Here is a 27,847-nt window from a genome sequence, read left to right as displayed (position 1 = left end):
AAATAATGTAAAGAGTAACACGAAAGGATGAATTTACTCACATTATTCTCAGTCCAGCACCGACTTTCTCGGAATGAACTCAAATAGAAGTGGTTGATCGGGTTTGTTGATGAGGAGAGACAAACAGTCCAAATTGGGTTTACCAAGCCAATGTATTTCAAAGTTTCGAACAATCTGAAAGAAAATTATTGATCATTCAAACTAAAAATAATTCACATGAATATCACTAAATTCAACAAAATGACTCAATAAACTATCACTTAGAATGCATTTAGCTCAAAGAAAAAGGATTTTAGAAACATGATTTAACCCTTAGTCTAAGGCCTAGACTGCGGGAACGTTTTTAAACATTTTCTTTCTCTGGGATGGTCAGGGGAAGAGTTAAGCAGCATCAGCAATCCCTACAGTGCAGGGAAAGTGCCCTTGAGCTCTACCAGGGTAGCCTGAAGAAGGTAGTCGAGCAATGGTCAAATGTTTGAAAACACTTTTCCAGTGGCGGCTTGCCCATAAGGACTCTCGGACGCCACCCCTCCCAAAGATTTGAAAAAGGAAAAAATAATTTAATACCCATTCAATTGTAATTATACATCTATTAACCAAGGTGTTTTTTCAATCCCATACATCGAAAACGTAGGAAAAACACGCAAAAATAGCGTGAGAAGTTCGTATTTGTAGCCGCGGGGCGCTGGCCAGAACGTCCTAATCCATCACCATGCAGTTACATGAAGAGTGGCAGTGGTGGGGGCTGCTGGTGCTATGACGCCTCTAAGCATGTGCCTTATGGAAGTCTTGGGACGCCGCCCGAGCATGCGCAGAACGACGTATCTAGTGAGTTAACATCGCCACGCCACCCAGCGGCCGTATAATCTTGGTGTTGCAGTGTTGCAGAATACCTTGTTTTGGTGACCAGTAGACTTATTATGTGTAAATTGTTTTAATGTAAATACACCTAGTTGTAGTTGAATTAATATAGTTAGTGACTGTTAGTGTTTTAGTGTTAGCGATTGTTTTGTGTATTAGTGGTCTTTAGAATGCCTGAAAAACTCACTAAAATACACAAAATATTCAAAAATGCTAACTCCCCGGAGGAGTGTGCCCCTCCAAGAATTTGACTCACGAGCCACCACTGCACTTTTCCCCAGTTAGCATACAAAATGTGTAAAAATATGCAGGTTGAAGCAGTCGAAGGGTTAAGAGTCACAAATAGAGAAAGACTGAATCGTTGTACGTCAACCATCCGCATTGTCTTATTTCTGAACAAAAATACATATTTAATTTATATTTTTCTGCATGAAATAAATTCAAAATTATGCAGAGCTATCCAAGCATTATAACAAACCACATACTATCTTGTTTACTAGGGACAGCCAGATCCGATACGTTGGATCCAAATATATTTGGATAATGCACTTCACCAGGTAATGAAATTGGATCCAAATTTGCAGAGGAAATTGAATCTGTATCCAAAATTTTAAATTACTACTTCATTGAATGCAGCATCCTGTAAGGGGGCGTGGAAGGAGTTCCAATTCTCTCTTCACATGCACCAATGCACTGCGATGCTTGTCCTACTCATGAACTATTTTCTTTTAAAGCTCTTGCAGGGGTAATACAACAGAATTTCAGCCTCGGAAAATTTTTAGACAAAATACAACCGGCACATAGTGTGATTCTTCCCAAGAGATTGAAAAATCACCAGGTGAACCTCAGTGTCGCGGGATAGTGACTACGCCACAGATTCCACTCCCTCAGCTCTCCATCAACCCTTAGCCCATGTCTTTGACCTTTTTTTCCTCTCCGAAACCACACAGATCAGAAATCATTAGTTTTGAAGGAAAATATCAAGTTACACTAGAACAAAGGAAGCATGTTTTAACCCTCCCTCATCTTGCCAACTGACCTATTTCGGCCTTCTTGTTTCAATACTTCCTGTTTCTGGACGCCTACTGCTAGCTGAGTCATCTATTGGTCCCAAAGGTGGCTAACAACATATTTCAGCAACTGAATGACATTCACGAGATTCAAAAAAGAATGACACCACACGCGACACATTTCTGACAGTATTTAAGTTTTTTGAGCTCTCATTGTTTGACTTAAAGCTTTCTAGTTACAACAAGGCTAAACCAATATTCACCACTGTCCAAAAAGTACTATTTTCAAAGAGACAAGTGTAGCATGAACACACTCAAACAAGATGAAAGGGACTGGAAAATCAAACTGCACAAATAATACAGCTCCCCCACTTTGCCTTGAAAGCAATGACATCACAAAATTGCAGGGTCAGACATGTTCATCCCTTGACTCCCTCATTCATAGCCTCTTTGCTTGAGAGATGGAGGGAGCACGTTCCTTCCCCTCCACCTCTCCTTTACATGTTTGTGCCGCACACTCCTTCCTCTCAGTGAACAGTCATTTCCTACTGCTGTAGTTTCCCAAAACTTGCTGTACGTGATGTCTAAGTTGTTCTGAACACTGTTTGATGAGTTGCATATTGTACAGTTTCAATTTAATTTAATAATAGGCATATTGATTAAAATGTCTCCCACGGCCAAAAGGCAAGAGACTATCTCACTAAAAGTATCGAAATGGCTCGCTAAGGAGTTTACACAACTTCAATTTCACAGTAATTCCAACTTGAAAAACATGTATGATCTCATCTCGAAAATCCAAAACACGACCTTAAAAAGATCCAAAATATTAGTTTCCTTTGATTAGTTTCTCCTCCCAAGCATGCCCCATGCCATCGAAATCTTCCGGAACAAAGAAAACCAAATCTCTTTCAGCATATACTGTAAACCTACTCACACCAACAACTATATCCACAACACCTCCTTCGACCACAGAAGCCACAAACACACAGCCCTCCACTCCCTTATTCACCGCCTACTCAATGTACCAATGAACAAAACAAATTTTCAAAAGGAACTTGAATACATTAAACACACCGCCGTATCGAATGGTTATTCTGAACAGCTCATCAACAAGATCCTCAAGAAGCAGAAACAAAAAACGTATTCAAGACACCACGACACTCGTCCCAGCCGAAGACCAAAAATACGTAAAACTCCCATATGACCCCACACTTGACCCACCCCATTATTGGCTCCATACCTTCCCCAATCCCTGAGGTTCGACCAATTGCATCAACCTTTCCACTTTATCCATCAACGATCATTACCACGCTCAATATTCCAATCTTTTTGAACATTCTGATTTTTCTTCAAAAATGCATATCTTGACAACACTTTAATGAATCACTTCAATTAATTTCCTGACATACATATCTTTCAACCACAAGTTTTGTTCTTTTTTATGTCACAAAGTATAATATGAGCATCAGCCATTTTGTAATTTAATGGAACCAAAACTCAGCACAAAATCTCTGAAAAATGAAGTTCAAATAGAGAAAAATTATCACACTGATAGATGATACAACTTTTATCTCTTAGATATAATCCAAGAGTGTCAGAGTTGGTCATGATTTTTGCACATCTGTATTTAGACAATGATAAAATAACATGGCAATTGACATTCCATCACTTTATTGTCAATTCTTTTTGAGTATTTTTGCAAAGTTTCAGTTATTTTGCCTCAAAAAATGTAACTGAATACCTAATTTTGTCCACACTTTTTCAGTTTCAGCCGATTATGGATTGTCATAATAGACCAAATCAAACTGGCCAATTGAAGGAAGAAAGATACAAGTGCCAGGGAACCCAACAAAGGCCTTCCCACCATTCAGTCTACCATCAATTTTATGTTTTAGTGAAATTAATTAGGAGATTCTCAGTCTCTCTGGTTAAAATTACGCTTGGCCAGTGAGATTCACTCAAATTATTGTCGTAAAATTTCACTGCATCAATTACCAAACAACAGATATCACTAAAGATGATGGATGAACTTACACTTAACAGAAGAGCTTGGATGTTCTGCTCAGCCAACCTCCTTGCGATGCATGTGCGTGGCCCATGTCCAAAAGGCAATAACAAGTAAGGACTCACAGGTTGCTGATAATGGGCACTCCCACGAATCCACCTTTCTGGTATAAATGAGTTTGGCTGACTAAAATACTTCTCCAGTCGACAAGAAACTTGATTCTGAGTGACAACCACTGTCTGCAGAAAGAAAGACCACATTACTGTTCATAGATTATAAATAAAAAACGGCATAAACATCCGACAATCATGGTCAATATGCTACCAGCATAAATTGAGGAGGAAGAATTTCAATGAGTAAAATCTTTCTTCTATTCATGTCATCAAAAATTAGTAGCAAAACAATGTCTTGAATGAGACAAATGCAGCAATACCTAAGTGCTTAAGGGCTGCACTTGTCCGCACTGACAGTACCCAAGCACCTTTGCTACATGTCAGTGGTGGATCCAGGATAGGAACAAAGGGGGGGGGGGCTTAAGTGGGGGTAATCTCCTAGCAGTACTGGGGATCCGAACAAAATTACCATTCTATCTAGTGTAAATTGAATACTCAAGAGGGGGGCTACAGTCCCCCCCCCCCTAGATCTGCCACTGCTAGCATATGAAGCATGAAATTCAAAAAAAAAGTCAGGGTCCCTGGTGATCATACTATGTAATTGTAAGCTTTGTACTGCAACCATTAAAACTGATAGACAATAATGTTATACATCTTACAGCCTCTTATATAGTGTACTGTATCATTCTACAAATCACCATAATTCACTTACCCCTTTAGGAACCATGTAGCCAGAAAAAACTGTGTCACACGGAAGAACTCTGCCAATTCCAACAGAAACAGGATTTAGACGAAGTGACTCCTTTAGCACAGCTTTCACATAATGAGATTGTGCGAGCACTTCCTCCGTGATGAGAGAGCAAGCATTTTCAGCACCTGGGAAGTATACACAAAAGAGTGAAGAAACATTTTGTTTATAGTCACCGTGAATAGTCTCAAATAATTATTCAAGCAGTCCACCAATTAAGGCATACATATTTATTCCTGTGTGTGGTAATTTTTGTTTATAAATGGGGATCCTATGAAATGGGAATAGTATTGAAAGGCAAAAAAGAGACTTGGAAGTCTGTTTTTTGTTAGGTTCATAAATTAATTGGTGGGGTGGATCTCAGGGGCCTGTAATTGCATTCATACCTAAAGGAAATAAAATGCTGTATCAAGTGGTGTATGAAGTTTTTAGGAGAATATTGAATGTCGCAGTCCTAAATTCCTAAAAAAGTAAAAGTCCTAAAAAAGTAAAAAATTGGCCCTATTATTATTTCACGTGCAGCTGGTCGAGGTAATATTTTTGAAATATGCAACTACATTCAGACAGTTTGGACATGGCTGTCACTCCTTAGACAATTATTACCAAGACTCAAAGAAAGACATTTCCTTAGACAAATGTCTGCAGCTGAGAAAAAAATTGAAGCCCCAAAAGAGGAGTGCCAATCATGGGAAATGAAAAGACAGCGTGTACTGGTGTGAACAATGTGCAGTGCACTTATGCTTGGATTGCTTCAAATCATGTAACACAAAGCAAAATTACTAAGGTAAAGTCATTTGAATATTTACATCGTGGAGTTTGAAACAACATAATGTGAGTACCTGTATGAAATGTAAGTCTTTGAGAAGAGGTAAATGTTTAAGTGGTTCATTTGCAGTTATACGTTTAAAACCATCCTCCCAAGCACTTTGGCGAGGGGATGGTTTTGAGTCCCATGATCTCCACTCCCTACATCACGCTCATAGCCAGAGGGGACTTTAGGGTTTTCGGCCCCCCAAAATTTATTCTCCAAGTGATGACTACCCACAACACATGCGCAGAGGAGATGACTAGTCCAGGGGCACCAACCCTCTAACACTCCACTTTTTGATACAGTCACATTTCATGATGTCCACCAATAAACATCAATGAATTTAAATTTCAGCATCATACTAATTACAAATACTCCAACAGAGACACATGAATGTATATAAAGCAGATTTAATGAAATCCATCGTTTCCCAATGTGTGAACTGACAACAAAACATTTACATAGAAAACCCACATAACATCCAAGCTTGTCCTGGAGCAAATTATGGGCTGGGTGCCTTCCATGGGCTGTGTGGTACCCATGTACCTAATTGGAAATACCATGTTAAACCCCAGCCAACCCTAAACAGAAAAATTTGAATCTTTATTCAGTTTTGCTTGACAAGACTAAACTTTCAGTCCTTAACCAAGTGCCAACCACATCTGCACAGGGTCATAGCAAGACAAATAAAATATTAGGGGGGTTCATTGGAGAAGAGGTAAATATTTAGGGGCTCATTTGCAGTTGTACATTGAAAACCATCCTCCCAAGCAATCCGCTGGTCACGTGGCATCTACCGCAGGCCAGACCATTTTCTTTTCTTTGCCCACATCATATTTTCATAGTTAGGAAACTCATATTCCTTGTATCTTATTATTTTATGATTCCAAAATAGTCACCAATATTATTAAATGTTTTTTTCACATTTATGGAATAAATTTTGATATTTTGCTGTTTTTGGAGTCAAGACTTACACAACAACTTGAGTGACAGGGTGTTACAGGGTAATAGCTTCGTGATATTCATGGCAAAGTTTTTAAATACATTTATAATTTAAACCAACAACTATTTAAAGCATTAATTTATGGATATTCATCTTATTGCTACGAATTTTTTATTGTCATCAATTTAACACCTGAATAAAACTATTATTGTGAAGAATTTACTATGGTTCTCACATGATTTGAGTGAACTTTGGTATATCACACCGTTTTCACCTCTGATATATATGCTTATGGTGGCTTATAACATTGATGCATAGCATTAACCATAACATAAAAATACAATTTTGTGGTTGCATCGAATAATCTAATAGTAGATATTTTGGTTCAAGTTCAACAGAATGCGCAATCAATATAAAATGTCTCCAAATTCAATAATTCTCCCTGTAGTCAAAATTATTTGTAAGGTAATTAACAAAATCCCAACTGTGTAAAATATATTTTCTTTTGCCGTCCAAGTTAAACATGTTGATAAAATTTCGATGAAAGAAAAACTGTAAGAAATGTAGAAACAATCAGTATTCAGTCTTAAATTAATACAAATAGTATATTCATCATTACTATACATAAATTTGCTGTCCATTCATGAAAGGAAGTATTCAATGAATGATTTATTATATGTAGTTAAAACAGTTATTTCTACTTTCATGCATTTTGTTTAACCATTCCAAAATGGTGTCTGTGAGACGGCATGCGACAAATAGCATTTCCAAAATGTGACGCAACCTACGGAGGGTTAAGAATGAATTTTAATTCTCCACATTAGCCATTAAATAGTTTCCCCAACCCTTAGTCCCCTCACTGTTATCCCCTCCATTAGAGCCTCGGGCTCAAGCACTTTGTGTATAGTGTGCCCATCTATCTTCTCCGCAAGGAAGTGGTGGGGGGAATAGGGCTGAAATGTTAGTAAGGGCGGTTTGAGGTATGCAATCAAAGACCTCTCTTATACAACCTTTCCTAGCCTAGCAATGCGGGTGATAGATAGACAATTTTGGTGGTGTGTTCTACATTGGGTAGGGAGTAGGCTAAAACAATTGGTAAGTCCTTGGCTATAATTTTGAAAAAAAACTGTAGCTATAAAAGTACTTTATTCCAAAAGAACTGGGTGGTGAAAACGATGCAGGTCGTTTAAGTTTTTGCTTAATCTGGCGCATGAGCAAAAGTTAATGGAATGGGTGAGATAAGGTACATATGTTTCATATGGAGGGCAGGAGGAAAGATTGGAAAAATCATTGGTGCGAACTAGTCCCTTTGAAAAAAAATGTTTTCCCAAGTTAAAACCAGGGCTCAAAGTTTGAGGCCTCAGAGTAAACTCTACACCCTAACACTCTGAGGTTTAATGGGCAGGAGGGTGGAAAATTTAACAATACATGACTTAAGAACCCCTCCTGGCAGAGTTATAGTCCTTTAAGTGAAATAGTGTCATCCATATTGTAATATCTGTGACTATCAAGTTGCAAAATGACTATTTAGAGTGCATGGCGTATCAATTAGCAACCCCGATGCTGGGAATCTTCTATGATTGTAATTTCTAAATACCTATAAGTAATACTTATTATGTAGGGAGTAGAAAAATATCTCTGATTGATCAAATTGTGCATTGTGAATTTACTGCAGGCTTGACAGACCTGATTCTCTGAATCATGGGATCAACAACGAGTTCTTTTGGTAGATATTTTGACAAATAAGTAAGTTATCATACACTTACAGCATCTTTGATTGAGAAATGGTTCTGTTTTACAGAAAATCAATGAAATTACATTTGAATATATGTACTCTTTAATGAATGAAAACAAGCATGAATGAATGAATAGAGAGAATGAATTTTATTAGATATGAGAGGAATATGCTAAGTTCTAATTAATTTGAAGTTAATTTTTTCCACAAAGTGATGCCTGAAGGAGTTTTTTCGTTCAAATGTATAACATTAAGGCTTGGCAAATCTGTAGGCATGAAGAGCCTCAGCAGTGGAGAGGGCAGTGTGAGATATAGGATCCTGCTGATGTTGTCACATTTAATCTTTATAAATTTGTGCCTCGCATAAAATCGAAAGCCTCAGGTGCAGTGTTTGTTGCAAATGGGAAAATAAGAATGGGACGTTAAAAATGGGAACCTAGTTCTTTGGCACCAACCACATATATATATATATATATATTCACAAAGTTCACTAACTTTTTTTCTAGATGAAAATGGTACCATGACCAAACCAGGACTCTAATCGCAAGTTTCCATCTCAAAATAACATAAAAAGATAATTTATTTACATCCCCTCTGGAGTTAGGAAAAATGATGCACTAAAGTCACAAAAACATCAAACAATGAACACACACAGTTATCCCTCAGATATTGTGACAACCTTCTGCAAAGTTCATAGTGCAGAAATGGTCCCCATATGTATTACATAGTTATGGAGAGTTACCTTACAAAATTTAAGTGCACTATATTAATTTTGAATAATTCTTCCATGTTTGTCATTCCTGTAATTGTCAACTGATTAGTTTGATCATAATCATGGGCATAGGTAACAAACTCTCAGGGTACATTCAGTGCCGTCCCTGGGGTCATGTCAACAGGTGTGGTGATGAAGCATTTGTTTAAACAGTAAAACAAAATTTTTCACGAGCCAGTGGAGTATAAGAGCAACCCCTTGAATCCCAATCACTGTGGATAAGCTGAATCCATTTAAAACTGGCCTATGAAAGGGATCAATGCAAGGTATCGGATAGAAAAGCACCTACAATGAAAAAATGGGAGTAGGTGCTACGTAAATACCATTCCGAATGTGCAGATAATGAAATAGTTTGGATAAATTTTATCACAAAACAGACTCGGAAACAAAAGAACGAATCTTTGCACAATAGAAGCTGGACTGATCTCTACAATAGAAGCAGAACAGGACTGATCTTCATTGAGAAGGAAACTGCACCCTACACTCCAATTACTCCCCTAAACATTTGGCTTGAGAACCTCCTCCCAATTGTTTCCTGGGTTAGATTTTTAAGATATCAATTTCTGCATTACTATAATTCATGCATGAGCATTTGGGCAATTGCTGGATATTTGGTCCTTTTGGAAAGCAACACTGAATTCATTTAATTCAACAAACCTGAAGTGAAGGGGAGAAGTTTCACTGCTTCTTCAAATAAATTATTCTGTTTTTCTTCATTCACTGCCAAATGGTATAGACAAAACCCTGCTGTGTACGTGGCCTGAAAATAAATTTATTCATGAAATAAAATGATCCAAATTAATAAAGCAAAATTCATAAGACATTTTGGAAAATCAGTTCCATAGAATATTTTGTATTTTATAAAACAGAGAAAACATAATTGCAAACTTTCTTATCCCTTTATTCTAAGTCATCATCACTTCTTCTTTCACTATTTTACACGCTTGAAATTTGTTCCAGCAAGGTCATCTTAAGTACATATGTAGTACATTAAGGTAGTCCTTATTTTTAAAGTTTTCGAATTTGGGACGCCCCCCAGTTATGTTCCATTTGGTGAAAAATAAATGGTGAAAATTATTTTTGCAATCTGCCGCATCGCAAGTTTTGAAATTTTGGTATTTATGGGTGTTTTACGGACATAACTGAAGATGTCACTCTCGGATTATTCTATCACTTTTCTGATTTTTACAATGACCCGTGAGACGTTTGTGTAGCGTATCACCTCAAATCTTTTTTTTCACTTCTGCCCTTTGGTTCCCGGGATATCGCACTAAGAGTGAGCACACGCCTCCCCAGGCAGACATTTTGGGTGGCACTCAGGTTGCATACAAGGGTGGACCAAAAAAACTATTTTTTTTAATTTCCTCATTATACTTCTTGGAAACCCTAAAGAGCTATTGTCAGACATTAATTTACAATGTAAAATCTCACCGTATCAATGCCAGCAAGAAGCATATCCATAGCCATTCCAACAACATCTTTTTCATCCAATCCAGGGGTTGACATGTAAATTTCAAGGAGAGACTTGTACTCTGAAGGATCCTTTCCCTTCATCTCTTCTTTCTTTAAAGAGACAAACTCTACGGCTACCCTGTAAGGAAAACATTAAATGTGAACATTTCCTAAAATATCAATGAAAGACGAAAAAAATAAATTGAATAAAATGCTAGAGACTCAAGTACAAGTATATACTGAGTCTGTAACAGTAAAGGCTTATGTATCTCAGCTACATTCTTTTCGATACCCTCAAACTAATGTTGCCGAAAAAAAATTTAATCAAACAGGGGTCACATTCAGCCAATACAACTGTTGTGACACCAATGCAAATTTAATTCTAATGACTGATACTTGAAATAGGCGAATATTTTATTATTTGGAAACATAAGAAAGACAATCTAGGCTAGGTCACTGAAATCAAGACCTAAATCCATTCCATTAATCAATACCTCCACTGCAAAAATGCTCAACAATCCGCCAACGAATCAAATCCGCTCATCTAGTAGCCCAACAATACGAATCTACTCAGCTAGCAGTGTCCGGAGTATAAACGCTCACCTCCAAGCCTGGAGAATAGGAGATGAGCGTTTATGCTCCGGGCACTGCCAGCTGAGCAGATTCGTATCGTTGGGCTACAAGATGAGCGGATTTGATTCGGTGGGCGATTGTTGAGCGTTTTTGCAGTGAGGTATCGTAATCCATAAACAAATTCAAGGTTTGGATGAAATACGCATTTACTTAAGACTTACATTGAGACTTTTAGGTCAGTGGCTGCATAAATGTTTCTCCATTTGAAGAATTAAGTGAATGACAACTATTTTGAAGGAATGAATCGGAATCTTCAAATCATAACACATGAACAATAATACAATTTGCTAATAATACAATTGCCCAATATCTCAGGTATATCTGATTATACAGGCGAACTTATAAAATGCCGATATGAAAATGTAAAATACTTTTCACACAATAAAGTAAATATAGTTTTGGATCTAGGAGTGCTGAGGAAAGAAACTGCCAAATAATAAACCATTTGGCCGAATTTTCATCTTACACGAAATCTTATATGAAAGGGAGAGGGTGCACTTTGGGGACAGGAGTGTGGGTGGGGAACTTGAGAGGGCATTTAGGGGATGCTAGGTGCAGGCCAAGAACCCAGAAGCAGGAGTGCAAAGGTCCATGAAGTTTGAGGACATAGAACTTGAAGTCAGGTGCAGATCGGCCAAATAGCCAGAAAGCTATTTCAGGGGAAGGGCAGTTGGGGCTAAGAAAAATTCCTTCCGGCTGTTCCCTATGATGCCAAAAGTGAACGTTGGCATGCAGACTACACTATTCATACTACTCCTGGAGTACGCATTTCACGTTCTTAGATTTTTGAATGACGATATCTATTTTTCCCTTTCCCTTGGGCTACAACCTTGTCGCGGTGGAAAGGCTTGCGCGCTCCTATGATCCCTTGAGCTGCACTGGCGGGATTAATTCTAAATTATTCCCGGTAGGGCCACCCATGCCAGATAGGTTGAAGGGTAGGAGCCAGACGAAAGGTAGTCCACGTGAAGGTGTCACGTGAAAAACACTGTTGGAATGGAAGTGGAAAACCCTACCAACTATCTCTTCCCTGAACACATGGAGTACAACCAAATGAGCCTCGGAATCTCATCGCCTGGGACCCGTCCGCAAAGGGCGGGTGTCGGGTACGGCAGCGAGGTCGGCAAGGTCCTCGGGGTCGTCAACATGCGAAATCCTTGCAGAGACTTATCATCATCAACATCAGTGGCAGCAGCAATGAAGAAAGAAGAAAAGAAGACCAAGAAGATGGAGAAGAAGAAGTCTGCTATAAATGTGGGGACGTGGAATGTGAGGACTATGATGAGGGCGGGAAAGTTAGAAAATATCAAAAGGGAAATGGATAAAGGGAGGATAGATATCTTAGGATTATGCGAGGTGAGGTGGAGGGATGGGGGGGACTATTGGAGTGATGGGTATAGGGTTATATATAGTGGAGGGGAAGAAAGCCAGCGAGGGGTAGCTTTAGTATTAAACGGGAAGATGGGTAAGCGTGTGGTAGGTATAGACCAGGTAAGCGATAGGATTCTGGTGGTAGAAATTGAGGTGCGGCCCACCAACCTTGTGGTGGTCCAGGTTTACATGCCCACTAGCAATCATAGGGAGGAAGAATTAGACGAGGTGTATGAACAGCTCGACGAAATAATTAGAGACACACCGGGTAAGAAAAATCTGGTAGTGATGGGGGACTGGAACGCCTCAGTCGGGGAAGGGAGGGATGGAAACGAAATAGGAGATTTTGGTCTAGGAATACGGAACGACAGGGGAGAGAAAGCAGCAGAATTTTGTAGGAGAAACAAATTATTCATCACAAACACGTGGTTCAATCATCATAAAGGGCGAAGGTACACGTGGAAAAGTCCAGGGGATGCGGGGAGATATCAAATAGACTACATTATGGTAAGACAGAGGTTTAGGAACAGTGTGAAAAACTCGCGCAGCTTCCCTGCAGCGGATGCGGATTCGGACCACAATCTAGTGCTCATGAAATGCAACGTAAGATTCAAAAGACTTATGAAAGTTAGGAAGGCGAAGAAATGGAACGTAGAAGCCCTGAAGGGGAGTATGAGGAGAGAATATCAGGAGCTAGTGGACATTAGTATACGGGAGATTGAAAGTACCAAGACGGTAGAGGAAAGATGGGATAATTTAAAAACGGGAATAGTCAAAGCGGCGGAGAAGTCAATTGGTTACGTTGACAGTAGAAGGATAAAGAAGCCGTGGATAACTGAGGCAATGGTAAATGAAATGGAGGAGAGGAGGAAGTGGAAGAACGTGGACACAGAACAGGGCAAAAGAATGTATAGGGAATTGAATAATCGATTACGACGTGAAACTAAGAGGGCAAGGGAGGCTTGGTGGAAAAGACAGTGCGAGGAAATGGAAAAGTTCCAGAAGGATGGAGAAGTAGGCGCGTTGTACGCCAAAGTTAAGTCGCTATCGGGCGGCAAAAGAGGACAAGCCATGTCTAAAATTAAGGCTAAAGATGGGAGGATGCTAACCGAGCGAGAAGAGGTTCAGGGTAGGTGGAAGGAATACGTGGAGGACCTGTATGACGGAAGGAACAGACCAGAGAGATTGACTCTAGAGGAGGAAAGTGCAGTGGAGGAGGATAATCTTGGGCCGGAGATATTAGATTCAGAAATAGAGAGAGCACTCCGTGATATGAAGGCTAGGAAAGCAGTAGGCGTGGACAACATCCCGTGCGAGCTTCTGAAGAGTCTAGGGAAGGAAGGTAAGAAAAGGTTTTTCGAACTAGTGCGCAAGATCTATGAGGAGGGATGTTGGCCGGAGGATTTCGTGAAGACGGTTTTAATTCCGCTTCCGAAAAAGAAGAAAGCTGTGGAATGCGGAGATTATAGGACTATCAGCCTAATATCCCATGCGGCTAAAGTAGTGCTGAGGTTATTGAACAGATGAATGGAGGCGAGGGCAAACGAGTATTTGGGCGAAGATCAGTTTGGTTTCAGAAAAGGGAAGTCAACTCGTGATGCAATAGCAATAATGAGGGCCCTCGTGGAGAGGAACCTAGAATATGAGCAGGACGTATATGTGTGTTTCGTGGATTTTGAAAAAGCATTTGATAGGGTGAACTGGGTAAAGTTAATGGATATTCTCAAGAGAATAGGTGTAGACTGGAGGGATAGACGACTGATTTGTAATCTGTATATGGCCCAGACTGCGCAAGTGAGGATAGCGGACGGAGAATCTGGGTGGGCAAGCATTGGCCGAGGTGTGAGGCAAGGCTGTCCTCTATCGCCACTGCTCTTTAACGTGTATGCTGAAGAGATGGTAAGGGAAGCGTGGGATGAGTTAGAAGCTGGGATAAAAGTGGGAGGAATGATGTTCAAATCAGTGAGATTCGCGGATGACCAGGCGTTGATCAGTCAGTCAGCAAGGGGGCTTCAGGCCCTAGTGGATGCGTTATACGAACGTTGCGAGGAGTTTGGGATGAGGATTAATCACAAGAAAACTAAGGTAATGCGGTTTTGTAAAGCATCACGAGCGAGGAATGTGAGACTCAAGATAAAGGTGGGTGGTGAAAAACTTGAGCAGGTTGAGCAATTCAACTATTTAGGCAGTACGTTAGAGGAAAACGGATACAGTAGTAAGGACATCAGGAAGAGAATAGCATTAGCGAAGGAGGCGTTCATGAGCAGGAAGGAGCTTCTGAGAGGATCGTTGTGTAAGAGTTTAAAGAAAAGGTTAGTGAAGAGTTTGGTTTGGAGTGTAGCTCTCTACGGTGCGGAAACGTGGACTCTGAGGAAAGAAGACGAGAGAAGATTGGAGGCGTTCGAGATGTGGGTATGGAGAAGAATGGAGAGGGTGAAATGGACGGAGAGGAAAAGGAACGACGAAGTGCTGGATATGGTTGGCGAGGAGAGAAAGCTTTTAGATGAGATACGCAGGAGACAGAAGGTTTGGATGGAGTTAGTGCTTAGCGGTGAGGGGATGTTGAAAATGGTGTTGGAGGGTAGAATGTTGGGGAAACGAGGGAGGGGAAGGAAAAGAATAGGATTTTTAGATAGATTGAAAGAGAGTAGGCCTTACAGTGAATTAAAGAAGGCAGTGCTGGAAGGAAAGGGAGGCTCCCAGATCACCTCTTTAGTACTCCATGGAAACCTACCTTAATCGGTAGAATACTATAATAAATAAATCTATTTTTCGCGATAAAACGAAAAGTGAAAATTTTCAAGAGCGCTAAAACGCGACAGCTAAGTATGAATGCTGGGAAAACCCCGTGTGATGTCGTTCTGGTTCCCGCTACCATCGTGTGAGGTGGGGGCTGGGATATGTGCGCCGCTGCGATGCAGGCTGCTAGCAGGTAGCGGTTGGCTTAAATAAGGATTATTATCACCCTATCAAAAGAAGGAAACTTTCCGACCATAGGAAATTTTAATGGGTGATTATTAAGAGAGGTTTCCCTGAGCTCTGTGCCTCATGCATACATTGGTCACCTCAGACGATGTAAAACTCCTATCTACTCATATAGAAACTAGGTCCCTGCGATGTCACGTGGAGTGGCATCTCATGGGCGCCAATCTGGCCTTTTTCAAATGAGGATAAAATTGACCCTTGCCATTTGTCTAAACCAGTATTTCCAAAACCAAATAATTTTTATATTATGAATACACTAATGGTGGGTAACGAATCGCAATCAATGCCTTTTGTTTTCTTTGATGAGGGAAACTACCCTATAGTAAATTCCTGGCATTGGCAGAGTTTTGGGGGGTTCAGGGGTAGCCTGGTCCCCCCAACTTAAATGGTAATTTGTCCGACAAAAGCACAAAACTTGTGCCATAAATTACAATGAAAACAAAATTATCAAAAGTTTAAATAAATTTTATTCTTAAATAATACTTAAAATGCTGCTTTCAGAGTCTAATTTAAACAACTTTTCGAGGGGAGGGCTGTTTTCAGGGGAGGGTCCCCCCTGTTTCCCTGAGGGGTATTCTATAGCCCTTTAACCCCCAGAAGAATTGCTTGCCCCCAACATGTACACATGTATAACTCTACACATCTAAGTTCCACATTAAGTATACCACTCTACATTGAAGTTTGCGAAACATTTTAGGACAATTCTCTGCCAAGAGATAAGAATTTTTACCACTATGTTGAAAGGCCTCTTAAATTCAAAAGCCTAAAATGTAGTGCAACAAGAAATAAGATTGTAGACTTTACTGGCATTCTATATGAAGGAATTCCCCTCTGAGTAAAGTCTACAATGGCCAATCCTGGATTTGTGCATTGTTGCCAGGGCAGATGAGTGTCGAGCTTGGGCTTCTGATAGCCATAGATACCCTTACCTGGAGATCAGGTGCCACATGATTGGTCACCATAATAGAGGTACATATCTTGTTGGTCAATCCAGAGTTAAAACCGCTCTGTTGGTTTTTCAATTCCTTCAAAATGTGTTTGCAGGATTTGGTTATGGAGAAGCCTATGTCCCGTTTGTTAATACACCTCCTATTTTGAGTATAATACTGCCAAACATCATATTGTTACCAAATAATACTTTTAAAGGTAAATGGTACTCATACCTCATAAAACAAACAAATACATATTCTAGACTAGCAATAAACTTTTACCAATAAAATTTTGTTTTATGGGAAATAGTTTCAGAGTGAATACATATAGTGTTTATACTTGGATAGAGGACATAGCGATGGACAAGCTTAGTAGGCCTTTGAAAACCTACCACGTCAAGTATAGATGGTTTATAAATGAATACAATAAATATGAATTATTTGATATGCTTTTTTTATTTATAAGTTTGGAGTTAAAGTTTGGCACCTCAATGTGTATTTTAAATTGTATTAAAATTACGTATGCTGGATATGTTGTTAGGAGAGAATTATAGGGTAGATTTTTTTATTCTAGGTACAGGAGTTCTGAATTTAGAGCAATGGACCAGGTTCTTTATAATAAAACCTTTAAAGTTCATAAAGAGGACAGAGAAAGGATGAAATAGTCTTACAGTTCACCTAGAGCAAGAATATATTTTGAGGGAATCAAACTATCAGAGAATACTCATTTCCTCTTTAGCTAACATTTACCATAGTTAGAAGACAAGTCGTTATTGCTAATGCAATACCAGGATAAATGAGATTTATTCGAATCCAAAAATCTGCTACAAATTATGCTGAAAAGTTACTGTATTAAGAAATGTTTTGATACTACCTTTCCATCACTTCCTGTGATTCCCGCAACTTTTTATACAGTGGAGTTTCAAAAAACCTCCAAAGTTGCGGCCCATTGTCTGTGGAGAGAATACAACTGTTTGAATCCAGAGCTGCTTGAATGAGCTTTTTAGCCAAGGATTCCTCATTGAAAAATGAGGAGAGACTTCCCATTCTTACATCGAAGGCAACCAAGCATGTCACTGAAAAATTAAATGTGAAAGTCTTAAATATATATATCATTAATCTTGAGAAAAAAGTCTCCTTTATCAAGCTATAATTTAATAATACAAACTTGCTTTATGTTATTATGAGATGAACTTTTCCAAAATTTAGTCTACTGTTTTCACCAGTAATTTCCTATTCATGATTTTTCTCTAAATAACATAAATAATAAAACCAACTATACAGCAAGACATGCATTGAATTGAATGTTTTGCTCTCACATTGAAAAGTGATCTGTAAAAATATTTTTTAAATTTTGATGTGGAGGTCTACCCTGGCGAAAATGAAGGAGGCTGCAAACGCTGCTGGAATGCGTTTACAGATGTTCTTTAAAAGTTCTCATGCGTTCCTCGGTGTTTTTATAGCGTTTGTTGATGTTCTGCCACGTTTATCTGTGTTTCCCTCTCTGTTCTTGCACGTTCGTAAACGCAGTTCAGAAATGCTCAGGGAACACAGTAGAACGCCTAAAGAAAGTGTTTGCCTCCCTGTTTATGAACACTTGAGAACGCTATCAAAATGAGCTGTTTTGGAACACACATGAACGCCCGAGAAAACGCCAACCAAGAGTGTTTATCATTTCTGTCAGGAACGCTCAAGAGCACTGTGCACTAGGGCTGTTAGGAAACGCAGATGAACGCCAAATGAACGTTCCTGAGAATGTTTTGAAACTTGTAGGAACGCTCCTAAAGCCATGACGTGGTATTGCCATTTTTGCCAGTATTATGTCTCAATAAATTCAAATCAATTGTAAGAAAGAAGTTAACAAAAACAATACAAGTCCACCTGCAGTCTCACTCATGATAATATGAGCACTTTTGTTCGAAGTCCTAAGACCACCACAAAGTCATCTCAATCGCAAATGAGCAGGGAATTGTGAGTAACATTGGAGAAAATGTCTTTAAAAGTTTACAATTGACTCTAGTTTGTTTTCTGAATTGTGAGTTTTACAATAGCAGAAGAAGAAGACATAGATAATATGTATATCATACCGATCATTTAGTGCTGTTACTAATTCTTAAAAGCCATATATGTATTATAATTATGATTAATATTCAATGATAAATGTTGTGCAAACCCTTCTATTAATGGTAATTAATTATATTTGATACACTCCAATAGAGTTCTAATAAAGATAAATAGAACATTAAAGCATTTATAGAAAAAAATAACATTAAAGCATTTATAGAAAAATATAACATACAGGAATATTACATTACGTTCGCGCCATTTTCCAATGCTATCCAAAGAGTTATCGTGGGTTGATTTTCAGGCTGGATGGAAATAAATTAGTTACTTCGACCTTGAGAGAACATTTATTCTTCGTGTTAAAGATTCACACTTTCACTTTGATATTATAATTCAACAAAAAACAGTGCATATGGTATCTCACAGAAATAAGCATTGAAATTTCACACACTAATACACCAACGCAAAGCCTTATTAATCAACATAACACCCATACGGCATCTTAGAGAGAAAGGTGCCAGACAGAGTTTCAATAAAAACACATTGAGCAAAAATACATTCCGGTCTCAAGCACAAAAATCTCCCATAGTCTGATATTTCACGAAGGTGGTCAAGTTCCACATCATCACTGTGCAATGCTCCACCATTTACAAATAAAATTTCCCGTACCAACAGAACCACTGCCTCATTCTGAACACAATTTTTTTAAATAACATAACTTCTTTCATCAGAAGTCATCACCACTGAATCATTGTTTTTTTTCCTAAGGAATACAGTGAGGTAGTTAGCCTCATTCCATTGTACAACATTCTTTTGAAACATTGGCATACTGAACTGTCCAATCCTTCTTCAGCCAGGAGACATTTTTCATTTGCATCCACAATTAATGGTTCCGCTTTTCCTAATAGTATACATGAACCTCCACGCACAAATCTCACTAATTTTTGTTCTAAAATATCCTCACAAAAAAGCAAAGTGTCATCAGTGGTAGCTAAAGTTTGACATAACTGTGGCAAGGCTTTCAGAATAAGATATCTTGTAGATATTTCCTGGACAACACTGTGAGGGTTTTTACTCAGCTTAAGTAATTGGCGATTTTTTGCCTCAAACATAAATGCATTATGAGTCCAAAGACTTCCATAATTTAGAAACCCTTTACAAATGTGAGATAAAAGGTGAATGTTGTAATACATATGCTCTTCACCAAAGTATTTCTGAAAATTATAACTAAATAGCAAAAGAAGCCTGTGAGCTTCTTCTACATCACTAAAGCTGACCGATTTTTGGAGCAATAAATAAGTAGCTTTAGACAACATACCAATATGTATCCGATATTTTTTTTAGAACACCTTTCAGACAAGGAATGCCGTAGAAAAGAAGAAACGATCTCCATTCATTAGCTCTCCAATTCGTCACCTCTTTCACACTCCTTGGTGTTCATGATATAGATGAAGGGGGCATCATTCTTTTCAACCTCTCGTCAATTATACTTAAAACATCTTCCATTGCAAACAGCACACTATCTGAAGTGTACTAGAATTTCATTCTAGTGGTATCAGTAATTAAGGTGAAATATTTTTAACAACACCCAGTGGAATGTTGTGCATGTAATCAACTATGAAACTTTCAAAAAGATATATCCAATGATGCACAAAGTAAGGGTGAATTCTATTATAACTGACCTCGACAAATTACATACATTGTGGAAGCAAGCCTAAAGATAGAAAAAGATCATGTCAGGTCCAGAAGAGGGTAAGGCTCACAAGGCTCTAAAAATTTCGTGAAAGGGTCAGAGACAAAGCCCTAAGAAGGAAATTGGCCTAAGCCCCTAAATGTCTAAGAGTAGACCCTTTCCAGATGATGTTCAGAATATATTTGGACAGGGTAAGTAACCAAAACATAATTCATGGACTTTAATACATATAACCTTTCATCACTAACCTCACCATGTCTAAATCAAAGGCAGTTCATATTTCTGACAGCAATGCAGAAATGATATACATATGCAGGGAAAACAATGTCACTCACATTGTATTGCTTAGTAGCCCACAAGCGTGATTTTCTCCTTCCCCTCCCTCCATCCATCTAATGCTCACCCCTTCCCTCTACCCCTCACCCCCAACCAGTGGCGTAGCGTACAGGAACCCCTCCGAAATATAAAAGCACACTAACTTTGCATCACAAAACAAAACTAAATATTGAAAAGTCATGCATTTACCAAATATTTCTTTGAAAAATGAATTTTTTCGATTATGAAAAGTGTGAAAATTAGTTCAAAACCCTCTCCCTAATACCCCGTTTTTCAAAATTTGTCCCCCCTGGTGTTGGACCCCCCAAACAAAATTCCTGGCTATGCCACTGCCCCCAACCCCTGGTACAGCAATGGGCCTCTGCTTCACCAACGGAAATTGTGACTGCATGCCAGAGGACAACACTCAAGATGTAATTGATTGTCTCCTTCAATAATTTATGACTTAGTTATAATGCAAAACTTCATTCTCACTAGTCAAGGCCTGGTAAATACTTTAAATATTCATTTGAAAGCAAGTACTTCCTTCAATTCAATAACAGTACAAAAGAAAATTATAGGTACAGCAAATTTTCTCCAGTATGTCATACATATAATTTGCAGTATGATAAATAAAAAGTTTTAATATTGACCAATTACGAGGCACTGCACAATTTTCCACATTTTACTGCCTCATGACAACTTTCAATGAATACTTCAACATTATCAAGGGCTCTTATTTTCACCATGTTCATCCTTAAGTGGGTGCTTTTTCTAATGTCGTAAAGGATGAGGGTTGAAAGAGAAAGGGTCCAAGGGCCCTAGCAAAATATCTCACTCTCCCACAACCCTAAGTAGTCCCACTCTGCAACACTCAAAACCCACCCTTCCCTTTCACCTTTCCCCATTGGTAAAATGACCTAATTACATAAATACAAACTTTGCAAAGCATCATTTAATAATATATGACCAAACACGTCTGGTACCAATAAATTAGGTGAAAATTGTGCAATGCCTCATTCAATTAACTTCTCCATAATCTTAAAAAAATTTGAATGAAGTAGGCACTCACATTCTAGAAATAGGCAAGATATGCTTTCTAGGAAATCCTTTGGGCTTTGATCAATGGAACTGCCGCAATCTTGGTCAGTTTTCACATAAATATCACGTGTGTGAGAAATAAATTCCTGCAGCACTGCATTTGTATTCGGTAGATAAGAGCGAACACTGGGGAGGCGACTTAAATCTTTTTGAAAGGCTGAGCGCAATCGCCACCATTCTTGACCATTTCTGGAAGAAATAAGGGGGGATTAAGAACAAATATGTAACACAAAAACTTATGGCAGAAACTAGTACTATGTACTGACAATGAGTGAACTGCCAAAACAGAATTTTCTAGTTATCCCCGAAAGTATAGCCTAGTGGGGCAGGATGGGTATATGTACCCATAAAAGAGAAGTACATATGTAGTAACAATAATAACCAACGACTTACAGAACAACCAACACAAGTACTGTTCGATTAAATAGAAAGCCACTCTTTTACAGGCAAACGGTCTTCTCATATTTGAGAATAAAAACAACATGCATGCAACCATTACTTTACAATATATTCTCTTTATTTTTACAAGAAAAATATTAATATGAATTGTTTGAGGCTCCCTAACACAGGAAAAAAGAACATAATGATAACGGTATTAAAAATCTTGTCTATTTTTCAAGTGTCTGAGGGGGGGGGGGTTGCCTCCCCCCAAAATCCGTCTATGGCTATCATGAACCATCAATTAAATAGAAATGCCGGCCTCGGTGGCAGTGGGGTAAAGTCCTCGCCTGCCACTCCGTAGGTCGGGGGTTCAAATCCCGCCTGGTTAGGTGGTCCCTGTACACGGCATGGATGTTTGTGTCATGCTTTGTTAATTTGTCCATCTTAAAAGATTTCTATGAACTGTTTATGGGGAAGTTGAAAATAAATAAAGGTGGAAATATGGACCCAGAAGGAATTAATTACATGGACAACACCTCAATGACCTCAATTAATCATGAGTTAATAAAATGTCATCAAACAAATAATGGTTGTCATTGGGGGAACTCTATGGAGAAACGGAAGGGTTCATGGTAGCCATAGGAAGATTTAGGGTAGGGAGGCATGTGCTTCCCCCAGACACTTGAAAAATAGACAATATTTTTAATACCGTTATCATTGCATTCGTTTTTCACGTATTAATGAGCCTCAATCATTAAATTTCGTATCAGTAACTATCGTGTTAAAATAAAGAGAATTCATCATAAAGTACTTGTTGTATGTACTTTGTTTTTAATCTCAAATATGAGATGACCATTTGCCTATCAGACTTGTGTGCCTCCCTCCCCCTTGACCCCCCCAGAAAAATATCCTGGATCCGCCCTTGATGACAGCCATACAAGACCAGGCTATCTGCATTACAAATTATACAAAATACATACTGAGTGATAAAAGCACAACAGATGATGAATGAAACAGATGTTTTCCGGTAAGATAAACAATTAAAGGCACCTTATGTGGTAATAACTACAGAATATCTAAATGGTCATAATCAAGTCGCAATTTAAATTATTTGCCAAAAACTGACGAGCCAGTACAAATTAGTAGATACCAAGAACCTATATAATAAATTCCACCCCGACACTGCGCTTGAAAACAGTTCATATAAACTCTATCACCATTAACCCAAAAAATAAACAAGTACCAAGAATTGGCAATCGAAATAAAAAGAATAACCAATAGGTTTTTGAAACATCTATTGTCATCTCTCCTATAGGTATCATCCCAAAACAAACACAAAATAATTTTAGAATAGTCTACCTTAATCCAAACACATATGTCAAACTGCTGAAGGCCATATTAATCTCAGTACAGTAAATCCTCGACAGTAACACCTCTGTTGATCAACAAGTTTATTTTTTTAATCAAATATAACATATTTTTTTCATCTAATAAAAATTTATTCATGCTGAACCAAAATTTTACTCTGTCAAAATTTCTTTGTCTTTGTGTATAAAGATTACATACTCAAGGGCAGAACAGAAAGTAATGCACAATAATTTTTTTCTCCCCTGGTATTACAGCTGGAATGTCGAAATTTCTCCACGATACAGTTTGAAGTTTGCACTATAGAGGGTATTTTGTTTTCATATTCAGCTCTAGTGAGATAAACTTGAACAATGAAACAAACATGGCGGGTATGTTACTTTCGTCCAATTGTGAAGAACAGTAAAGTGTAGTTCATTATTTGTGGGCTAAAGGGAATTCCAGGTGTGTACAAGGACAACTGTCTGGACCGTAGCAATGTCTCCAGGTGGTGTGTGTCTTCTTCCGCTTGAACCTTAGTGATTCGCCATGCTAAGGGCACCCAGTTACTGTTTCAACTCCACAGATTGTCCACGACATTGAGGCAGCAATCTTGAAGGACCGGCTTATTGCCAGAAAACCTTATCGCTGAGGTCCAACATATGGTGCTCTATGTGATATAGTAAGTGACATGTTGAAATTCTGCAAAACTAGTGCTCGCTGGGTGCCAGCAAATGATGACAACTTTGGATTAATAAAAGCTGGAGCGCGCCTGCCATTCAAATTTGAGTAGGAGGTGCTTCAGCATCCATCATACAGTTCTGACCTCGCACTGTCTAACATACATCTGTTTGGTTCCATGAAAAAATTTCTGGCCAGCCAACACTTTGCAACAGATACGAAAGTGAACTCAGCAGCCCGCAGATAACGACGATCCAAACAAACGTACTTCTACACACACAGGGAATATTGAAACTGGTACATCGACAGGAGAAATTTGTTGATGAAATTGGTGACTATGTAGATAATTAGGTGAAAGATGTAAGTTAATTTGCAATTTCCTTGGTTTTGGCACATATTGAACTTTTGCGAAAAAATTATTGAGCATTACTTTCCCATCAGTCCTCGTATGTATTGCTTGATACCTAAACGAAGGCTGTATAACCCGCAAATGATTTTGAAGTTTACCATTAAATAATTCCATATCAAATTCGCTTACATATACAAGGAACAGTATTGGCCCAAGGACTGATCCCTCATGGATCCCAAAAGAAAGAGATGCTTCTAAACTATGACAATCTTGGATTTTTTTAATATTATGGGTTCTCCCGGTAAGACAACTCTAGAACCAGTCATTTGCGAATCCTCTTCCCCCTTCTTGCATTAGTCTTTCAAAGAATAACCTATGGTCCACCGCTTATCCTGGTGGGTATTCCATACCCCCACACACCCCGGTATTAGTTGCACCTAAACCCCCCCAGCCTTAATTCCTAGTTGCGCCCCTGCCTGTGACCCCCCCCCCCCCCTTAATTCACCCCTGCAAACATGTAAGTATTTACTGGCAGTGCATAGGTCATTCCTAATTTATAGTTGTAAGTTTGGGAATGTTCTATTCTTCATGTTTGTCATTTTGTGTTCGCATGACATTCTATGAATGACAGTTCGAATGACGTTCTCCTTCGAAACCATAGTCAGTAAAATAAATTACGAGGAATTAATAAGTCCTTGCTTTTCAATCACAATTATTAACAAATTCTACAAAGTCACACCTGAGACAATTGCGTGGATACATGGTCCCTTGCCTCCCCTGAGAAGGTCCTAGTATGAATTGCGGTTGTGTCCATGGTTAAATATTTCTGCAGTGTAATATATACAGGTCTCTGGCCAGTAAGCTACTCCATTGAGAATGTCTTATTTGGAATAATAGCACAAACTTGCTACAATATTTCAGTAAGGGCATAATCAAAGCCTAAAGATTCAAAGGTCTCTAACTTATCTAATAATTACATTCTCCAATTTCATCCCACAAATGATGCTTTCCTTCACAATTTACTGAAATAATAATTTAAGCAAATAATCCGTCAATTTAAGCATAACTAAGATGCATAATAAATGTATTTAATCTCACGTGGGAAGCAGGCCTCCACATTTATAAATTTCTGGTCGGTCCAATCGATACTTCTCCAAAGCCAGATGGGATCGCCTGCAAGGGAAGCGGCCCTCAACACGAAAAAGATGCTCTACATCATCAGGATCAAACAGCCATATGACATTCACTCCAGGAACAACTTCCTCCCTCACAAGAGGACCAAATTCCTCCAATTTCAGGAATCCATTGTGATGTAAGCGATCCCATCGGTACTTCCCTTCGTTAAAAAATAAAAGAAAAGGGGAGGTATAAGAAAATTAACCCCTGAAATATTACATTCAACAATAAAACTACAAATCTATTTTAAGCCGCTCATAGGTGAATGAACAATTTTCTTGATTATTGCACTTATTATTGCCAAAGGAAAAATGTGAGTAGGCGTAGCATTTTATTTCACTGCCACTTCAAATGCACAAATAATTAATATGGGTTAAAAATTTAAACCCCCTATTTTTTTACAACATTATTTGCTAATTTAAAGAGAACGAAAAAGGAAATTGTAGCATTATACCCATAAGATATGAGGCTAAGAAGTACCTACTTCATGAATTGTTTACAAAGTTAATAACGCCCACATGTAGCTCAATATAACTTTTCACGAATGAATAAATATGCATTACTCGTTCAAAACTGAAAAATCAGGGAATTTGACTTCATTAGGATTATCGTGCATAGCAAACAAGACGGCATGGCTTTATAATTCCAAAACATAATCATCATTGCGAAGAAAAGGTTTCTTTTCCTCTAAGCCGAGTAAACTTGCCCGCAATTATTCTTACAAGACTTACCAATATACGGTATATATTTCCATAGGGTCCCGATGACAGGCAGCGACTTTGGTCCAGGTATGTCTTGGAATGGTTTCTCTTTCACCACGCTGTTAGCACCTCTCACGAATAATATCTGGCTCGACTTACTCAAACCAAGAATCACTCCGCATTTTTGCGTACTTTTTTTAAACAGCACCGGTAAATATTTCATTACCATATTTTAACTCAGCCAAACTTTCTTCGAATCTTCAAAATTAGTCTGCCAACAAATATTCTAACAAACATAAACACGAATCTTTTCAAAATAACATACTGCAGCCCAAACAACACTACCTCTCAACACACCCCAACATAAGTCACTTGAAGTGTAGTTCCAAAAGCATGTAAAATATGCTTTCCAACACATATATCCACTTAAAAACAAAAATTAAAATGCATGCTTCTCAAAACGAGTGCATTTCCTACTGCGCGCGTCAGTTTGCAAGCAGGTGCATCCAGGTGAGAAACAATTGACTGATTAATTTCGGAAGTTGCCGCTTTCCTCGATCGTCAATGTCAGGTTTAAAGTGTGACTTTCGAAGACATGAGATGACCGAGGTGATTCTAGAGATGGGGTGAGTAGAATTTTCCTAATTTCATATAGTTATGAATTAAATCCACACCTTTTTGAAACCGATGACGCCGAAAATGTTCTCTGGCGGCGGGTTTTAGTTTTCGTCCAACTAAGTGATTTGAAATTGTAATGCCTTTTGAATAATACATTGGTAGATTCACTGCGTCTCGAAAAGAACGAATAATGATTCGAAAGTCGGCGAATGGTCTCTTTATGTAAGATCTGCTAACCTCACAACTTCTCCATACTTCTACCTCTCTTACCTTTCCTTTAATCCTGAATAAGTGATTTATCGAGGTCGATTCGATTTAGTATTACTATGGAAGGTATTACCATTTGTTTAACCTTATATTGTTATTGAAATGTTCGTCATCCAAGCCCATTCGGTATAAACAGTGTAGATATTTATCCGCCTATTTCTTATTTTCAGGCTTATAATGTCATTTTCGCTCTTTTTATCGTAGATTTGTTAAATGTATCAATGCTGTATAATTCTTTGAATAATGTATCTAACCATCGAAGGATAATTCATTAAGTGGAATGAAATTGACGAATATGATATATTTATCATACGCAATGTTTGATAAACAATGTTGATCTTTGAAATAATGAAATTGCCAGCGAAATTTCATGGCGAAGACGTTTTGAATACCCCCAGTTATTATGGTGATTAAACCCGGCTATACTCTTTTCACCATTGATATAGTTGATTCGTAAGTCGTTTCAATTACGATGCTCAATCTTAAGAAGTAGAATACTTTTTTCATGAAGCAAATTCTTTTACATCAATGCATATAACACATCGATGTCCGTTTAAGCGTTTCACATTTATTTGTTTCGTACTGTAGAATTCTTCGTGATGAATATTGAAGAAGGTTCTATGAAACTTGTTTATCATTCTTCCTTCAGGTCTTTGAGTTCAATTGAGCAAGTGTGAATAATACGCTATTCTTCCCCTAAATCATAAATAATGTGCTTGGGCGCCAAAAGAGAGAAAGTAATGGAAAACACCGTTGTTAGCGTCACCTGTAAGTAAATACCTCAACTACTCG

At 38.4% G+C, this 27,847-nt stretch overlaps 1 protein-coding gene across 1 annotated transcript in view; it reads right to left on the bottom strand.

The window, feature by feature from the left end:
• The window catches only part of LOC124160129 (cytochrome P450 302a1, mitochondrial-like), a 76,058-nt gene extending 48,739 nt beyond the window's left edge, over positions 1 to 27,319 (bottom strand). Inside the window, exons 1-9 of the mRNA XM_046535880.1 lie at positions 26,201 to 27,319; positions 25,392 to 25,629; positions 21,510 to 21,727; positions 17,240 to 17,441; positions 10,427 to 10,586; positions 9,653 to 9,755; positions 4,702 to 4,865; positions 3,906 to 4,115; positions 42 to 174 (exon numbers count right to left, since the gene is read on the bottom strand). Coding sequence (XP_046391836.1) covers positions 49 to 174; positions 3,906 to 4,115; positions 4,702 to 4,865; positions 9,653 to 9,755; positions 10,427 to 10,586; positions 17,240 to 17,441; positions 21,510 to 21,727; positions 25,392 to 25,629; positions 26,201 to 26,399 — 1,620 coding nt within the window. The 5' untranslated portion in view covers positions 26,400 to 27,319 and the 3' untranslated portion in view covers positions 42 to 48. The remainder of the gene's footprint in view (positions 1 to 41; positions 175 to 3,905; positions 4,116 to 4,701; positions 4,866 to 9,652; positions 9,756 to 10,426; positions 10,587 to 17,239; positions 17,442 to 21,509; positions 21,728 to 25,391; positions 25,630 to 26,200) is intronic.
• Between the last annotated feature and the right edge of the window lie 528 nt (positions 27,320 to 27,847).

This window comes from Ischnura elegans, chromosome 6 (assembly GCF_921293095.1).
Source record: "Ischnura elegans chromosome 6, ioIscEleg1.1, whole genome shotgun sequence".
In the NCBI taxonomy this organism is placed as follows: domain Eukaryota; kingdom Metazoa; phylum Arthropoda; class Insecta; order Odonata; family Coenagrionidae; genus Ischnura; species Ischnura elegans.
Note: the sequence above shows the minus strand (reverse complement) of the source record. Positions and strands in the feature narration are given on the sequence as shown.